The 15,521-nt window shown below is 40.4% G+C and overlaps 1 protein-coding gene across 1 annotated transcript; it reads right to left on the reverse strand.

Annotated features, from left to right (window-relative positions):
- Positions 1–2,755: 2,755 nt before the first annotated feature.
- Positions 2,756–9,098, reverse strand: cdx1a (caudal type homeobox 1a). The gene is made up of 3 exons (XM_019874794.1): positions 8,448–9,098; positions 5,131–5,279; positions 2,756–3,573 (listed from the first exon to the last, which is right to left on the reverse strand). Exons 1-3 carry the CDS (start codon positions 8,785–8,787, stop codon positions 3,373–3,375), a joined length of 690 nt encoding a protein of 229 aa, XP_019730353.1. The 5' UTR covers positions 8,788–9,098; the 3' UTR covers positions 2,756–3,372.
- Between the last annotated feature and the right edge of the window lie 6,423 nt (positions 9,099–15,521).

The raw sequence follows: 15,521 nt of genomic DNA on the forward strand, positions 1-15,521 counted from the left end.
TATATATATATATAGTTTTTTTTTAAATATAGACACACACACACACACATTCATTCTTCTTTGACTATAATTAATTTGGTTTGGTCATTTGGGGTCAAAGTTTGGCAATTCTGGTCAACCGTTTAGCTGATTCACAGCCCCATCAAACATTTTTATGGTCTGTGATTGTTGCAGTGTCCTCAAACACCCACCTGAGATTATTTTTAACTGAATGCTCTCCTTAAAACTCTGCTGAACTTTTGACTGACATAATCTACCGAGCAAATAATTGATAACACGACACAAGTGTCATAAAACAGCCCCAGCAGTTCCGCGCCGTTTTAACTTCATGTTAAGTGTTGTGTTCAGTGCACCAAATTGTGCAGTATTCTGTAAACCAGTTTTATTTACATAAACAACTTTAATTTTGGAAAATGTGCAATGCTTAATCTGTTTTAAAAAAGTTTGCTTGAATGACATTTCAATGAAGTGAATTGCTATTGTGACATATTCATGTGATCAGACTCGACCATGCCAAAGATATAAAACCAAAGTCATGGATCAAGTCATTGTTCTTCGATGTAGCCTAAATCTTTAGACCATGGATTTAATGTTGTATGTTATACAACGCAAACCACTTTCTTTTTTTTTTTGGAATTAAAAAATGTTTTTAAAAAATGTCAATTAAAAGACAAAGATTTTAAGCCTGATTGTTCTGGCAGCCTCATTAAAACAAAATACTCTTCCTGAATGACACTGAGTATTTCTACAGATTTCCAATTTAATGTAATTTGTTTTCAAGAAGTCACAGATGGTGTTGTGGTTCACTTGCCTGACTCCCCTGTGGGCAACTTTGCTTCAATCCCACTCAGTGATTAAGTGAATGGCTTACCTAAGTGCCCTGTCATTGACTAGCTGTCTCTGCCTTTCACCCAAAGTGAACTGTCATATTATCCAGTTACCTCCAACCCTGAGTAAGAGAAGCCAGTAGTTCTCAAACATTTTACATCAAGTATCACTTACCTCTCTAACTACCAACATAAAGGCCAACATTAAAATTCAGTAGCATAGTAGTATCCATGCTAAAAAAAAAGAAAAAAAAGAGGCAGTGGTATTATTTCAAAAAAGTATGAGAAATATTTTTTTACAACCACAGTCAGATTATGGATAGTTTGAACATCAACACTTGGTTGAAAGTTTTTTTTTCTCAATATTTAAACTCTAACAGTGATTCTTGTCGAACAACTTCTAAAACTATTAATATGTATCGCAAAACCACTCACAGAGTTTGCAAAACTACAACCACCAACACTGTCTTCGAACTGAGTTTATAATTTGGAACAAGTTACTGCTTTACACTCAATTTCCGAATGATCAACACACTCCGTGAAAAATTATACACATTTATGGCTATTATTTACATGATTCTTCCAACTGTCCGGCCACACTGTCACAGGAGAAAGCTGTTTTGGATAATTAGTTGACTTTGCAATCGGCATGAGCACTATAAACAAGCCACAGGTAAACTGTTGGTGTGGAGTGTGATGGAGCAGAAACATTGAGAACGGCGAAAATTGGAGGAAGCAGAGAAAGGAGACGTGGGTGTGAAGAAGGAAGAGGGAGGGGAGGAGGACGGCAAGATGGTGGCAGAGCAAGACAAGTTAGAAAGAGAATTACTGATGACATCAGAGCTGCAATAGCAGACCTTGTAATCAACCATGAATGATCCAGAGGGACGGCACAATGTAGACTGAGGATTTTTTTTCCTCTCTGTATCTCTCAGAGAAATTATTGTTTTTTGTTGTTGTTTTATGGGGGGTTTTGTGTGTGTGTGTGTGTGTGTGTGTGTGTGTGTGTGTGTGTGTGTGTGTGCGTGTGTTGTGACATGGAAGAACAGTTTTGTGTTTGTATAATGCGTACAGTAAATACATTACAGTAAACACATTGTAAATATAGGAAAATGACAAGTTTACTGAAAAAATTATTTTATTCAAATGCATTGCTCATGAAAGTTAAAACAAACCGATTAAATGCAAATGTAGTGAATTGAAAAGTTTAATACAGCGGAACTGTACTGAGCAATTGTACTAATCTGGATTGAAATAACATGCCCAGTTTGGACATTCTACTCAGGGATTCTTTTGCATACCACTTGAGGGAGCCCGAGGACCATTCGTGGCATACGCACCACACTTTGCGAATCACAATCGTTATAGAAAATGCATGACCACCTCTAAAGAACTCAAAATGAAATAATTGCAACAATCTTGTGTACTGCTCAGCCAAACATATTTTAATAAGAAAATTGAAACACATCAACATGTCAACCTATTCTTTTTTTCTTTACAAGATGATCCAACAGCAAGACGTTGGTCTTTTGGCCAATGTGAGCATTTAAATGTTCAACTTTTGAAACTTTTCCTTCCTCTTTTGAAACGAAAGTTGTAAAGAGGACATCTGAAGAAGCCTGCAGCTGTCTTTCTTATAAAGTACTTAAAATAGTTGACCCCCCTTTGCAGCCCCCCCCGCCCCACAACCCACAACCAGCCGGAGACTGGGACTTGTTTTTTTTAAATTTCACAGTAAATCGCACAGTTGCTGAAAATGTGCTATAGTGTGTGCGCGTGTGTGAATGGAGGTGTAAAGGCCATTCGCTCATGAGTCACATGCTGTTGGGCAATTTGCAACTGCACGTCAGGATGTGGCTGCCGTCTAATACTTCTGTTAGCACAAAACCTTTCACACTTCAACCAGGGTCATGACTGTGCTGGGCCCTATTCCTTTCACAAATGTTTTTTCCCACCCCCGTTTTAAATCAACACGGTTTGTACACTTTTGTAATATAGAGTATTTGGTGCGTGCAATTCGGCGCAGCTGCGTTGCTCATTTGACTGAGCCGATGTTTTCTGTGTCAATATGAATGCGAAAGCTGATCTTTTCTTCATTGTGACAAACAGAACGTTCTCTGTTCTTTCTTCTTGTTTTCAATATAAAAATATTTTGCTTGCCTCAAAATGATTGAAGTCATTTTTTTTTTACACTGTGTTAATCCCTGATGTGCTCAAGTGCAATTCACATTGTTATATACGGTATTTAAAGCATAGTAAACAGAAGAATGTCTGCTGCAGACACTTACACAATATCTGGCAAAGAAATTCCAGCATGGGCAAACATAATTTTAACATTTTCCTTCATTGTGACCATTTATATCTCTTCATTCTGGGTCTGAACAGTATCTGCGGAGTCATCCGCATTCACAGATTAAAGTTGTCAAAAAATAGTTCATTTCAGACTAATGCCCTTATTGTGAATGGCTCACAGTTCATCATTTCAACACTTTACGAATCTCTTCTCTCATTCTGTTAAAAAAACAAAACAAAAACAACTTCCCAGTCATATGAACTCCATCTTGTACTCTTCTGATATGGCACTTGGTAGAATATTGCTGCCTGGGCTTGGTGCGTTGTGGCCGTCACTGGACCCAGTGGGCACAGGCGGGGTGGAGGTGGACGTGGAGGGCTGCTGGGAATCTTGCAGCTTCTTCCTGTGGATCTTCCTTTCTTTGGCGCGTCTGTTCTGAAACCAGATCTTCACCTGGTGAAGGTGGCAAAGATTCTACTTCAAGAGTTGTTGCGCACAGACAAAACAGAGATATGTCGCCTACCCCATCCATGCTCTTTGTTGAGATTTGCTGAGTTCAATGCAATAAATAAAGAGGGTTTGTTTCCGTGCCGTTTTCCAGAGTCAATCCATTTTTATTCTCGCATTTTAATGTTTTCTCCAAATTTTGCTGCTGTAGATTGTGAATTTCTCCATTGTGAAACAAAGGTTTTCTGATCTTTCTTTACAATATATCCTAGGAAGATGCTTATAGAACACATATTTTTAAAATATTAACCACATAATAAGGATGAACAATTAATTGAAGTCCAATCAACATGTCAAAGTAAGAGAACGCAATTTTTAAAAAAAAAAAGTTGAAAAAATATGTTTATTCATGCATCTATCTCTTCATCCATCCAGCATCTGATCCGCTTATCTTGATGAGGGTCACGGGTGTGCTGGAGCCTACCCCAGCCGTCTTCGGGCAACAGGCGGGGGTACACCCTGAGCTGGTTGCCAGCCAATCGCAGGGCACACACAGACGAACAAAAATTCACACTCACAATCACACCTACAGACAATCTAGAGCAGGCATGTCCAGCTCCGGTCCTCGCGGGCCGCTGTCCTTCCTGTTTTGTATCGCTCCCTGGCCTGCTGAAACACACCTGATTGAAATGATCAGCTCATCAGCGAGCTCTGAAGAAGCATGAGAATGATTCTCATCATTTGGATCAGGTGTGTTGCAGCAGGGACAGATGTAAAACGGGCAGGACAGTGGCCCGCGAGGACCGACTTTGGATACCCCTGATCTAGAGTGTTCAATCAGCCTGTCATGCATGGTTTTTGTTTTTGGAATGTGGGAGGAAACCGGAGTGCCCGGAAAAAACGCACACAGGCGCGGGGAGAACATGCAAACTCCACACAGGAGGACCAGAGCCAGAATCATACCCTGCCCTGATGTGCTGTGATGCGGACGTGCTAACTATTCGACCCAAAAAAAACTCAAGACTTCAATGATTTCAACCTTGGTAACCAATTTTTTTTTTTTTTTTTTTTGCTTGTTCACACACTACGGCAATCATTTTTAAGCTAAAATAGGGTTATCACAGCTGACTGGAATACTTGAGGACACTTGAATTATAATGTTGTACCGTCAAGGTTTAGACATTTCTAAATTAAGTTCTTGAAATTTTAATATTTCAGAGACAAGATAGCTAAGTAATGTGGTGATATTTTGGGCTCTTAGCATCTATTTTGGAACAAAATAGCAACCTGTTTGCACACAGCATATTCTTCTGAGTGTGATATGAAGTTCATCACATCCGTAAACTGCAGGAAAACCTTGAACGATTCTTTTCATGATCTATGAAACCTAAAAATAACACAGCACTCCAATTCATTGTGTTTGATTGATCAAATTTTGAAAAGGAAGATGGATAAGAAGTGATGCTCCAAATCCAAATATCAGACGTAGCCATCTTCAGCTGCAAGCAACAGCCCGTACAATTTTAGCATCGGACAAACTCCCACGCAGCCCTGGGCTCACACCTGTCTTTCGGAGAGGTTCAGTGCCACGGACAGCTCCGACTTGCGCCTCATTGTGATGTAGCGGTTGAACTGAAACTCGTTCTCCAGCTCCTGCCGCTGGTGGTCCGTGTAAACCACCCTGTATTTTTCCTTTGTGCGAGTCTTTCCTCCTAAAACATACAAAACAAGTCCACTTATTCTCCATCGTGCAAAATGGCTTAGTTTTCCCCGTCACATCATGTTTGCCAGGCCAATGATTTTTCCCACTTACGGCAACAGCATCAGCGTAAGAAATTAATCTAAAACAGGACTATCGTGTCTCTATATATTATTTTTGCTTACAAATCGCTATTTTCTATTGAATATAAAAAATAATCAATCGATACTGTCTCGCCAAAATCAATCACGCGGTTGACACAACCAGCAGGAAGTGCGGTTTTGGGGAGGAGATTGCGGAGCACGTAATCTATGACTGCCCCAAAATTCACCGACCCCCAGCAGAGCCACCCGACTGACCCTACTCATCTGGGAGATCTTTGGGCTCCGCCCCTTCTTCACCATGACAGATCGATACAGCCCTGACCGAGCTGTCGATCTCCCACTCCATCCTGTCCTCACTTGTGAACAAGACCCAAAGATACTTGAACTCCCCCACTTGGGGCAGGATCTCATCCGCGACCCAGAGAGGGCACTCCACCCCTTTGGAGGGGCTGACAAAAAGGACTTTGCCGCCATTTATTGCCATCGACAGGCAATTACAAAGCTTTTCAAACTGGCATCAATGGTTATTGGCATTATTAGAGTTAACGAAAGCTAAGGAAACAACTAAAAGTAAAGTCGAAAAACATTTTCATGAACAAAATAAAACAAAAATAAAAACGCTTCCAAAAAAACTCAAATTAATTGATGCTACGTCTTACGTTAATAAAACGAAGTAAAAATAACTATAATTACAGCGACCATGTCCTTTGTTTTCATCTTTGTCCATTATATCAGACATGAGTATTTTATTTGATCTTCTAAAATACATTTATTCTCAGCCCCACGATATATCAGTCTCGCCTTCCCTTTCACCGCAGGAGAGAAAAAAACGTCGGGAGCTGTGCCTGCTCGTCTCTAAATTTATTATAGAAAAAAGACAAATCGACACACTGACAAGACTCCTCGTGACTGCGGTGAGTCACACGTGGTGTAGCCAAGTGGACGACTACTTTGACGTTGAGATTTTTGTCTGGTGCCGGGTTCAAGTTCAGGCGCCACTTAAAGCCCCATCAGTTCTATTTATCAAACTTAATGGAAAGACTTTCCAGTGCATTGCGGCAGGGCTTTTCCTTATCGCTGTGAGCCCGTTACATAGTTGTTTACACAGGCAGCTATTCATTGACACACACATTCACAGAAAAGGGTGAGTCAGTTATTGATCGGGAAATCTTGACTGCGTGATGACATCGATCAAAGTTGAGCAAACGGGAACGTGGGACACGCAGACTTGAGTGAGGCCCCGAGGGTCTGCACACTGTGGCCCCTCTAAATCTCGTCTGCTTGTCACCCTTGTGCTCACAGAGAGAGGGTGGGGAACGACACTTTAGCAGCCTGCGGTGCCTGCTTTGTTAGCTTTGCATTGACAACCCACGCAAGTTTGCGGAAGGGAGAGGCCAAAAGCCTGATGGATGTATGTGTGTGTGTGTGTGTGTGTGTGTGTGTGTGTGTGTGTGTGTGTGTGTGTGTGTGTGTGCGTGCGCGCGCGCGCGCAGTCACTCTGACTTAACTATGTCGTGTGTATGTCGAAATTGGTGATGTGCATGAAGACAAGCATTAGTGGTTAACTTGTCATCGGGAGCAACTTAAAAATAACGTCCCAGCCTCAAGCCTTGAGTAAATAAGTGTATTATGATAACACTTTTCACAGACTGCGTGCATTGCATTTGCTGTGTGTAGAAAGCAACCTATAGCGTTGGTTGTCTATGTGACAGACTTGTAAAATAATATACACTGGATTCAGAACCAAGATTCAGATTACATTTACTTTTTAGGATGCAACTATATATATATATATATATATATATATATATATATATATATATATAATGTGTATAGGTAGATTTTTTTCTGTAGCTTACTAGTATGCACAGACTCAAAACATGTGCATGTTGTTTTAATGTTTTTGTGGTTTGTCTTACAATGACACGTTTATATACAGTAAAAAATGTAAAAAGACAAAATACGTTGAGCTGTTTTTCCATAATTTTTGTATGACCAAAACTGAATAGTTTTTCAATACGCGCATGTCCAATGTCCTATACTTTTTCTATTATAATTAAAATGCTGTAATTTTAGCTAGACTTGAGCAGGGAACACTTGGAGTTAGATTGTGCTGTTCGAGTGTTCCTTTTATCTTTTTTTGAACAGTAGATTATGTTTCTTCAAAATTGCCAGGGATATGAACGGCGGTGATCTATCTTGAATGGCACCAAATTTCAGTGCTTTACATGTCATGATACCAATAGAAAGCCATTGTAGAGAGCACTTTTTAAAAATTATTATTTGGGCATCTCTTCAGAAATGTTTCTTGGTGCTGACAGACATATTGCACCAATCAGGAACCGCCACTGGTTATGAATCATTTTCAAAATGTAAAAAAAATAATATAATCAACATTATACCTGTGTTGATAGTGATGTAACAAGAGTACATTTCCTCTCAACCTACTTTAGTGAAACAAAATATGCTGGCATGTTGGTATTTTGCGGTGAGAAATATACAAAATATGTGCCTTAATTGGTTCAATAAATGTTGGCAAACACTGGTATAAACTATATTTACGACGGTGCAAAAATACTTTTATTTTCTATTGATTTTTTTCTCTGTATATTACAGATGTCCAAATTCTTCAATTAATCAACAACTATTTTTATAATTGAGTAATCATTTTGAGCCTTTTTTTTTTAAATTCCAAATTCCAATTTCAGCCTTGCAACAGTCGTTATTCTCTCATTTTCTTTGGCCTTCATGAAAGCAGATTGATTGTCATTTTGTGTTTAATCAAAAAAAGATTTTTGGATAACACTGACTGAACCAGTTCCCAGAAGGGTGGCGAGGACATCAATCCCTGTCATGTATTATTTTTTAATAGTTGTTTAGTTTTTTTCTAATCACCAAACAATAACAAATAATCATCAGTAAAGAGCATAGTACATGGTAAGCGAGAGATTAGTGCTGCTGATATGTATGTCAGAAAATGTTTTTCCTGTCCAAAAATTCCACTCAATGTCAATATCTATATGTAATTAAAACCTCAAAGAAAACATGAACTTCATGTCATGATAAAGCAGTCAAACCTGGAGGGGCCGGGACCTTGGCGGGCTCATGGGGTCTCCTGCGGCAAAAGGGGTCCTGACTAGAGAAAAGGTTGTATTGGTTGAGGGCTCCTCCTCCAGGGCCGGCGGACATGCCGCTCAGTTCTGCTGAGTTGAAGTTCACCTGCCCGGCGCCAGGGCTGGAACCCGGGAAGTTGAAGGGGTACTCCTCGCGGTAAACGGGATTCCATGCACTCGCGGATGGGTCGGCGACTCCCGGCATGTGATGGTAAGAGGTGAAGTCATACGGCGGCACCATGTACTGACTGTTGATAGGCAGCGTCTGCGCCGGGAATCTGGCCGGCTGGGAGTTAGGGTACATGCTGGCGACCAGCAGCCTCTCTCAGGTAAACCACTCAAACCTCCTGGACCATTTTCGGTGTTTATTCGCAGCAACTTCAACGTCTCTTGTTTTCCCCAACACTCAGACGCCACTAACTCGTGCGCACACACACAGAGACACACAATGGCCGGCTACCTGAGCAGCAAGTACACACCTTTATAGATTTACAACCGGAGAGTTCAAAAGTACCATGATGACGTCACACCTTACCTGAGACTCACCTGGCCTACTCTTGTGAGCGACGTGAGTGCATTGACCTGACGGTATGCTGAGATCTAAACAGGGGCACTATCAACAAATGAATGTTTTACACATTTGTTTTTTTTTTTTTGGTTTGTTTTTGCTTCATTTTTTATTTTTACTTTGGTCTGCATCATACTGACAATTGTGTTCTAGATAAAAACATTCCAAACAACTTTTGGTATGGTGCAGTGCAATTGTATATGACTGTGAACAACAATTACCATTGAGAAAAGGAACAGGACCTTGATTGCTAAACTTGCCTTTAAGAGGATGCCAAATGCTTCTCTATAAGGCAGTAGAAGCCATGTGTGCGCTCCCAATCAGTGTGTAAAGAATTGTAATGATAATACAGTGAATATAAAAAGTCTACACACCACTCTTCAAACGCAAGGGTTTTGTGATGAGAAAATGCCAAGGTGGAGGGAATTAACCGTTGAAAATCTCGAACTGCTAGAATTTATTTGTGCTTTAACATGAGTTTGAATGTGACAATTTAATGAAATGATTTATTTTGTGGCCTACGTTTGACTGTATACAAACGTGCGAATGGAACAGCGGTGTTGAGACTTTTTATATCCACTACATGTAATCAATAAAAAAAAGTTAGATTTTACTGGTATATGATAAGAAAGAATTTAATCCAAATTATATTTTTAGCAGTAAAGAAAAATAAGTTATCGTGTCTTATGATTCTAATGTTGGGGTTGTCAATTATTTGCTGTGTAAAACAGCTTTTGTATGGGAGCTGTTGATCTTTAGCATCATATGACTGAGGTGAGAAGTGTGATTTTTTTTCTTTTTTTTTCCAGAGGCAGAGGAAGCAATTAAAGTTTGATTCGAGTTGAAGGGGGCAAAAGGTCTGCACGGAGTGAAAGTGAAATTACAGCCCCCCTGTAACTGCTCCTCTGTATAGTTATTGTCGCTGATAGTTACCCTGAGCGGTGTTTTATTGTCGCTACAGTTAAAGTGTCGTGGTCATAAACTGAAGTTTGTATGCATAATATAACAACTCCGACCTATGCATCAGATATGAACGCTGAACAATTAAACAGGTCTGCTTACCATGTCAGGGCAAAATACATGATAAACATCCCTTAAGTTTTAAAACCCATCAAAAATTACAGTAATTTTTTCATCAAGATTGGAACATAACCCCCTCTGATATATAATTAGTAATAATATCAAGAAGTCCGACGGTAATACTTACATAGTTGGATGGGGAAAAAAATAGAAACATAATGGTTAGTTCTCAAGGTTCTTGCCAGGAGAGGGCAGCAAAATACAACGTCAGGCCAGATGAGGGCGCAGAGGCCGTTTGAGGCACAAATCTGCTGCTCCCAATTATTTGAATACAAATACCCCTTTGGTACTTTTCCACAACAGCTGTTATGTAACTTTTGTTTTAATCTATAAAACCATCTGCATCTACAGCTCCCAAACATTCATTCAATATTCATAATGCGGTCAGAACACTTACGATCATCTTTGACAGCAAGCGGAAGACAGCTTATTTATGTTCATGTCAGCGCAAGTGCAAAAAGTCTGTACATTAAGGTAACGTAAACATAGTGTATCCCCAAAAGAGAGAAACTAGAATGTTACATCACACAGCTGTTAAATAAACGCATCCCTGCTAAAAATAAAGGATGGTGCATGAATGTACCGTGTCGTGACAGCTGGCCCTTCAGCACTATGAATACCTTCATAGTATTATTCAAGTGCTGCTTTGCTGCGTCCTTTTTTTTTTTTGAATTTATCTTAAAATGGACTTTGCGTCAAGGAATTGTACATGTATGCATTCAACTTAAACAGTGCAGCATAAACAGTGGTCCCACCCTGTATTTTCTTGGCTGGTTCAAGTGCACAAACGGGGACTGAGACGTAACATCATGGTGCTAGGACCCGATGCAAACTTTTTATTGTACTCAGGCCCCTGCCAAAACACAACCATAAACACACAGCCACTCAAGAGGACTGATTATTGTCTCCAAATATTTTGCTGAGTATCCAATTTTAATGTTGTGATTGGTTTATTGAGCATTAACAAAACCGCAAAAAAAGAAAAAGTTCCAATACTTTGTATTCTGTTTTACAACCTTGAAATGTGTTGGAATATATGCAAAAGGCTCATCATGGCACCCACCCCAAAAAACCCCCCCCCGCGCCCCACCAAAAAAAAAACCCCAAAAACAAAAAAAAAACAATAGGTCAGAAATACTTTGCCATGGATTTAAATCCAACTAATTCCACTTCAACACGCAAAAGAAGCTGTGCTCACACATTAGAAGCTGATCTTGCAGGTTTTCCACTCAGCAAAGTCATTTACAAATCCTTTTTTCCTTGATTTTTATCCCAGGGAATGGTCTGGTAGGCCGACAGTACACGAGCCATTTGATGTTATATAGTTTTTTTGCACTGGCATCAGAAGGCCGAGTAAAATCCTAGAGTCCTCTGTGTGTGGAAAAGAATAGTCCTTGCAACGGGTACACAGGTGGGCATAGCCAAATGTGCGCCAAATTTGTTTTTTGAGGCTGCGGTGGTGGGGAAGTCTCATTTGACTGTCCCGAGTACCGTGACACGGCAGTCTAGGGTTAATATCGCTTCACTGATGGAGCTAGCTGGAAAGCTACCATTTGACTCTGGCGGGATGCTACATTCTGCCCGACAACTCTATCTTAGTCATTTTAACGTCACCTCACCTTGCTAATTGATGTCCTTTCTTTATTGCGTACTCCATGTCACATCACCGAGACTCAACATGATTGGAAAAAGGATCATTTCCTCCTCCGACCTGAGCTTCTTTGGTCTACCAGTCTGCTTGCCTTGAATGACCCTTCCATGTTTTTTGTACCAGATTTTAGATGCAGCTGACCAAGAACAACCAACATCTTTTGCAACATTGCGTGATGATTTACCTGCGTTCAGAAGTTGACTCGTTTTTGTTGCATTTGACATCCATCATGTTGGAGCCATGATTCCCGTCAGACGGTGCTGCAACAGCTTTCCAAGGTGTGATCACTTCCGTTTAACTGCCAGCTAACAGTTAGAACTAATCTGATGCTGGTGTTCATTTGGGGAATGGAAATTTACAGGGTGATCTTTTTTTTTTCCTCAGAATTGAGTGATTCCATATTTTTTCACTCTGATTGGTCTTTTACCGACTCTTCCTTATTTAATTGTTTTTTGGGTTTATTTATTTCTTTACTCATTTTATTTATTTGGGTGTTTCTTAAAGTCCGACAACAAAATTTCTCGACAAAATAGAAAAACTAAAAGAACATCAATGCTCCTGTGAAACTTGGGATTCCATCTTTTTTTTTTTTTTTTTTTTTTGCTAGGAGTTGTATGAGATCCAACTTTGCTTGGATCCATCAATCTCCATGTGCCACAGGTACAAATTAGAGTTCATTTTAAAGATGATAATGCTTGCCCCCCTCCTCAGGGTGCAGGGGCCCCCCGAGGACCTCAGGGAATGTTGACCACAGGGAGATCATTTGACACGGGATGTTATTTCTGGTTTTATCTGAAAACACCACCAGCAAGCAGAGTTCCAGCTATTGCAACAATTAGTGAAAGAAAACACTCTTGAGTTCGTCGGAAAGCCTGAACCAAGTTTTTTTTTTTTCCCGACCAATTTTTAATGTGTTTTTAATGTTGTCCCACTCTGAATGTTTTTGTCACATTTTTGTTTCATTGAAAACATGGCTGTCCAAACTTCTCTGCTTGAGGGCTGCCTACAGGAAAATCAAAGGATGCAAGAGCCACTTTGAAAAATGTCACGTTTAAATCCTTAACACACTGTAATAGTCCACAAAATATGCGTTGTTTCATTAATTTATTGATCAAACAAACCCTACAAAATCACAGCTTCCTATTAAAAATGCAACTGCAGATTGTTTGTGATTCTTCAGGATTTTGGTGTGTATCCCACTAGAGTCGATCCTCCAATAGCAGTATAACATCTCCACATTCATCATCAAAACAAAAGCAGTCTGTAATGAGCTGGCGGTCTTTAAAGGAGGATTATTTGCGTGATATGCTTCACAAATTGGCGTTTGACAATGTAAAAGCGGTGCAAACATGGCGATTCACTACTACTTACCTTTGAACCTGAATTATATTTACTTACTGGGGTGTTCTGAATAGAAATGTGGCTACTGTTCCAATTACAATTTTCTTTCAGAATTTTGTAATTCATTTGTAATAGGTAGATATGGACGCTGCAAGCCCTCCTCCTCCACACACACTTTTTCAACACCCAGTTTTCACTCAGCTCCTCCCCTGTTTTTTTCACAAGTTGCTGGCTTCTAAAGATGTTATTGCAATTGGGCGGCGGGCCGGACTTTAGAAACCCTTGATTTATAATCTAGACTACATTGCCAGTGCAATGGAATTTGTTCATCCTTTGTCTGTCTTAACGCCTGCAACAACGATTCATGTTTGACCACTGACAGCTTGTGTTTTATCCCCAGTTGATTAAGCATCGTGTATTTCAGAATGTATCCTCTTTCTTCATGAGGGCTCTCACAGAGAAACGATCATGTGCGCGACTTTCTGGATTTAATTTCATTTTTGATAGAAAGTAGACTCCCGCAAAGAGATACTCTGCGAACAAAACACGGGTCTCGGCTCATGCGCAACTAAATGACGCAAAGGCTCATGCAGAGTAGCAATAAGGTGGATACGGTGGGCACCAATGCTGCACTTTTGCCTGCGGGCTAAGTTTAATGGCTCCTTCACACACTCACTAAGTACGAGATGCATTGAGGTTAAATTGGTGGATTTAGAGGTGGAGGGTGGAGAGCGGATTGTTTGCCCATTGCAATCAAGATCCAGAAAGGGTTACAGTGGGAGTGCTGTGTTGTTACCCTCCTATATAATGAAGGGGCTTTTGCACACTCTCTGATTAATCCCTGCAAGGACTAAAGAATTGCTCTCACAATTAGAGGACAATGTGGTTTCTGTCCAATTTAGCCTCATTCTGTTGCCACCCCTGCCGACCCGTTCTCTCTTTTAATGCTCCTCTAGAGAGGGGATCAAACGGCTTTTGTTTTAGGTGGTGAAAATGTTTTTTGTTGTTGTTGTTTTGTTTTAGGATTCTGACATTTACTTCTTTCTACGGTTGAAACTCATCAGCCAGTCAAAGCATATAAAAGCATTTGCAGGATTTGGTATATGTTGTAGTGCACCGACGAGTATCAATGTTACAGGACCTTCAAAAGACAAGAAGGGAAAGCAACAGTAAAAGAGCTGCAGGAATTTCTGCTTGTTGTGTGCAGTACACAGTTCTTTACTATGACTCTGCTGTGTGGGATAAGTGGCAAGATAGAACACCGAAAGCCTGTTAAATTCTTGGAAAAACATGATTTTGGCACCTTGAAACCAGTGTTGGCCAATGTGGCAAAGGAAACCAGGCGGCAGCTGTCTCTCAGCTCAATGAACAGGCGAGACGTTTTGTGCTTCGGTTTTGATACCATGAGACTCCATGTGTGAGTCATGAAACTCTGTTAAAGCTAAGTAGAATGAACACAACATCACTTCCGTGATCGGGATGAAATACAGAGACGCGCATACAACAGTCTTCTTAAAGCCACAAAGTAAACAAGCTCGTCTCACCTGCCAAGAGGGCTAATCTAAGATTTGGGACTTCAGCTCTTTTTCTTCTTTCTCCTGTTTTGGTCTGTTATGGAGATTGTTTTGAGATTCGGGGTTTATTGTTTCCCTGCTCTCTGTCCTGAAAGTCTTCTTTTGAAAGGCTCAGCGAGAACAAGTTTGGCCCTGTGAACCCGAGAGGCCGAATTGATGTGACATCATCTCGAAAGTTTGCCAAGAAAGCTTTGTGATAATAAGTTGATTGCCTAAAAGTACATGTCATTTCAACAAACATTTGCCAAACATCCTAAAAAAATGGATATTTGTTTCAGTATGGAAACATCTAAATATGATGAAATCTCAGTCATTTCAAAAAACTGGCATTTATTTCCTTGACTTCTTACATTCAACGTGTGTCGGAAAAGACACCTGATTCGCCTTGTCTTGTTTTGAAAGTGGATGAGGTTATTTCCCTGTGAAACTGAGACATGCATGTTTGTTTCCCAAGCAGGCCACCACAAACACTGCCAAAACCTTTTTTTCGCCCCCCTCTCCCTGCCTGGACCTCTTTCTCTCCTCCTCTCTCTCGCTCTCTCCTTTTCATTGTGTTTGTTGTTTTATGGAGGGCTTGATGCGGTCCAGATTGTTGCTGCCAACTGAGACTGTCTGACTTCACATCCAAGCTTCTCATCATTCAAAACAAATGACCACTGACCGTTACACAGATTCCTGTCTGTATATTTTTTTCAGCTCTCTCCAACTTTACTTCTTTTACTTTTAAAACTTGCCTCTCTTGCTATTAGCTTCCCTCCCCTTTCCCAACTCCCTCCCTGCCTCTCCCCCTCCCCTGCCTCCTCGAGCTCCAGCAGGTCCAGACC

Source organism: Hippocampus comes, unplaced genomic scaffold (assembly GCF_001891065.2).
Source record: "Hippocampus comes isolate QL1 unplaced genomic scaffold, H_comes_QL1_v1.1 scaffold118, whole genome shotgun sequence".
NCBI classification, from domain to species: Eukaryota; Metazoa; Chordata; class Actinopteri; order Syngnathiformes; family Syngnathidae; genus Hippocampus; species Hippocampus comes.

What these genes read in the sequence shown, in the direction of transcription:
- cdx1a (XM_019874794.1), bottom strand. Translation starts at nt 8,787, where the DNA reads ATGTACCCTAACTCCCAGCCGGCCAGATTCCCGGCGCAGACGCTGCCT. An exon ending in CAAGGTCCCGGCCCCTCCAG is followed by an intron (nt 5,280 to 8,447) that starts GTTTGACTGCTT and finishes TGTATGTTTTAG; the next exon opens with GAGGAAAGACTCGCACAAAG. An exon ending in TGAACCTCTCCGAAAGACAG is followed by an intron (nt 3,574 to 5,130) that starts GTGTGAGCCCAG and finishes CACCTTCACCAG; the next exon opens with GTGAAGATCTGGTTTCAGAA.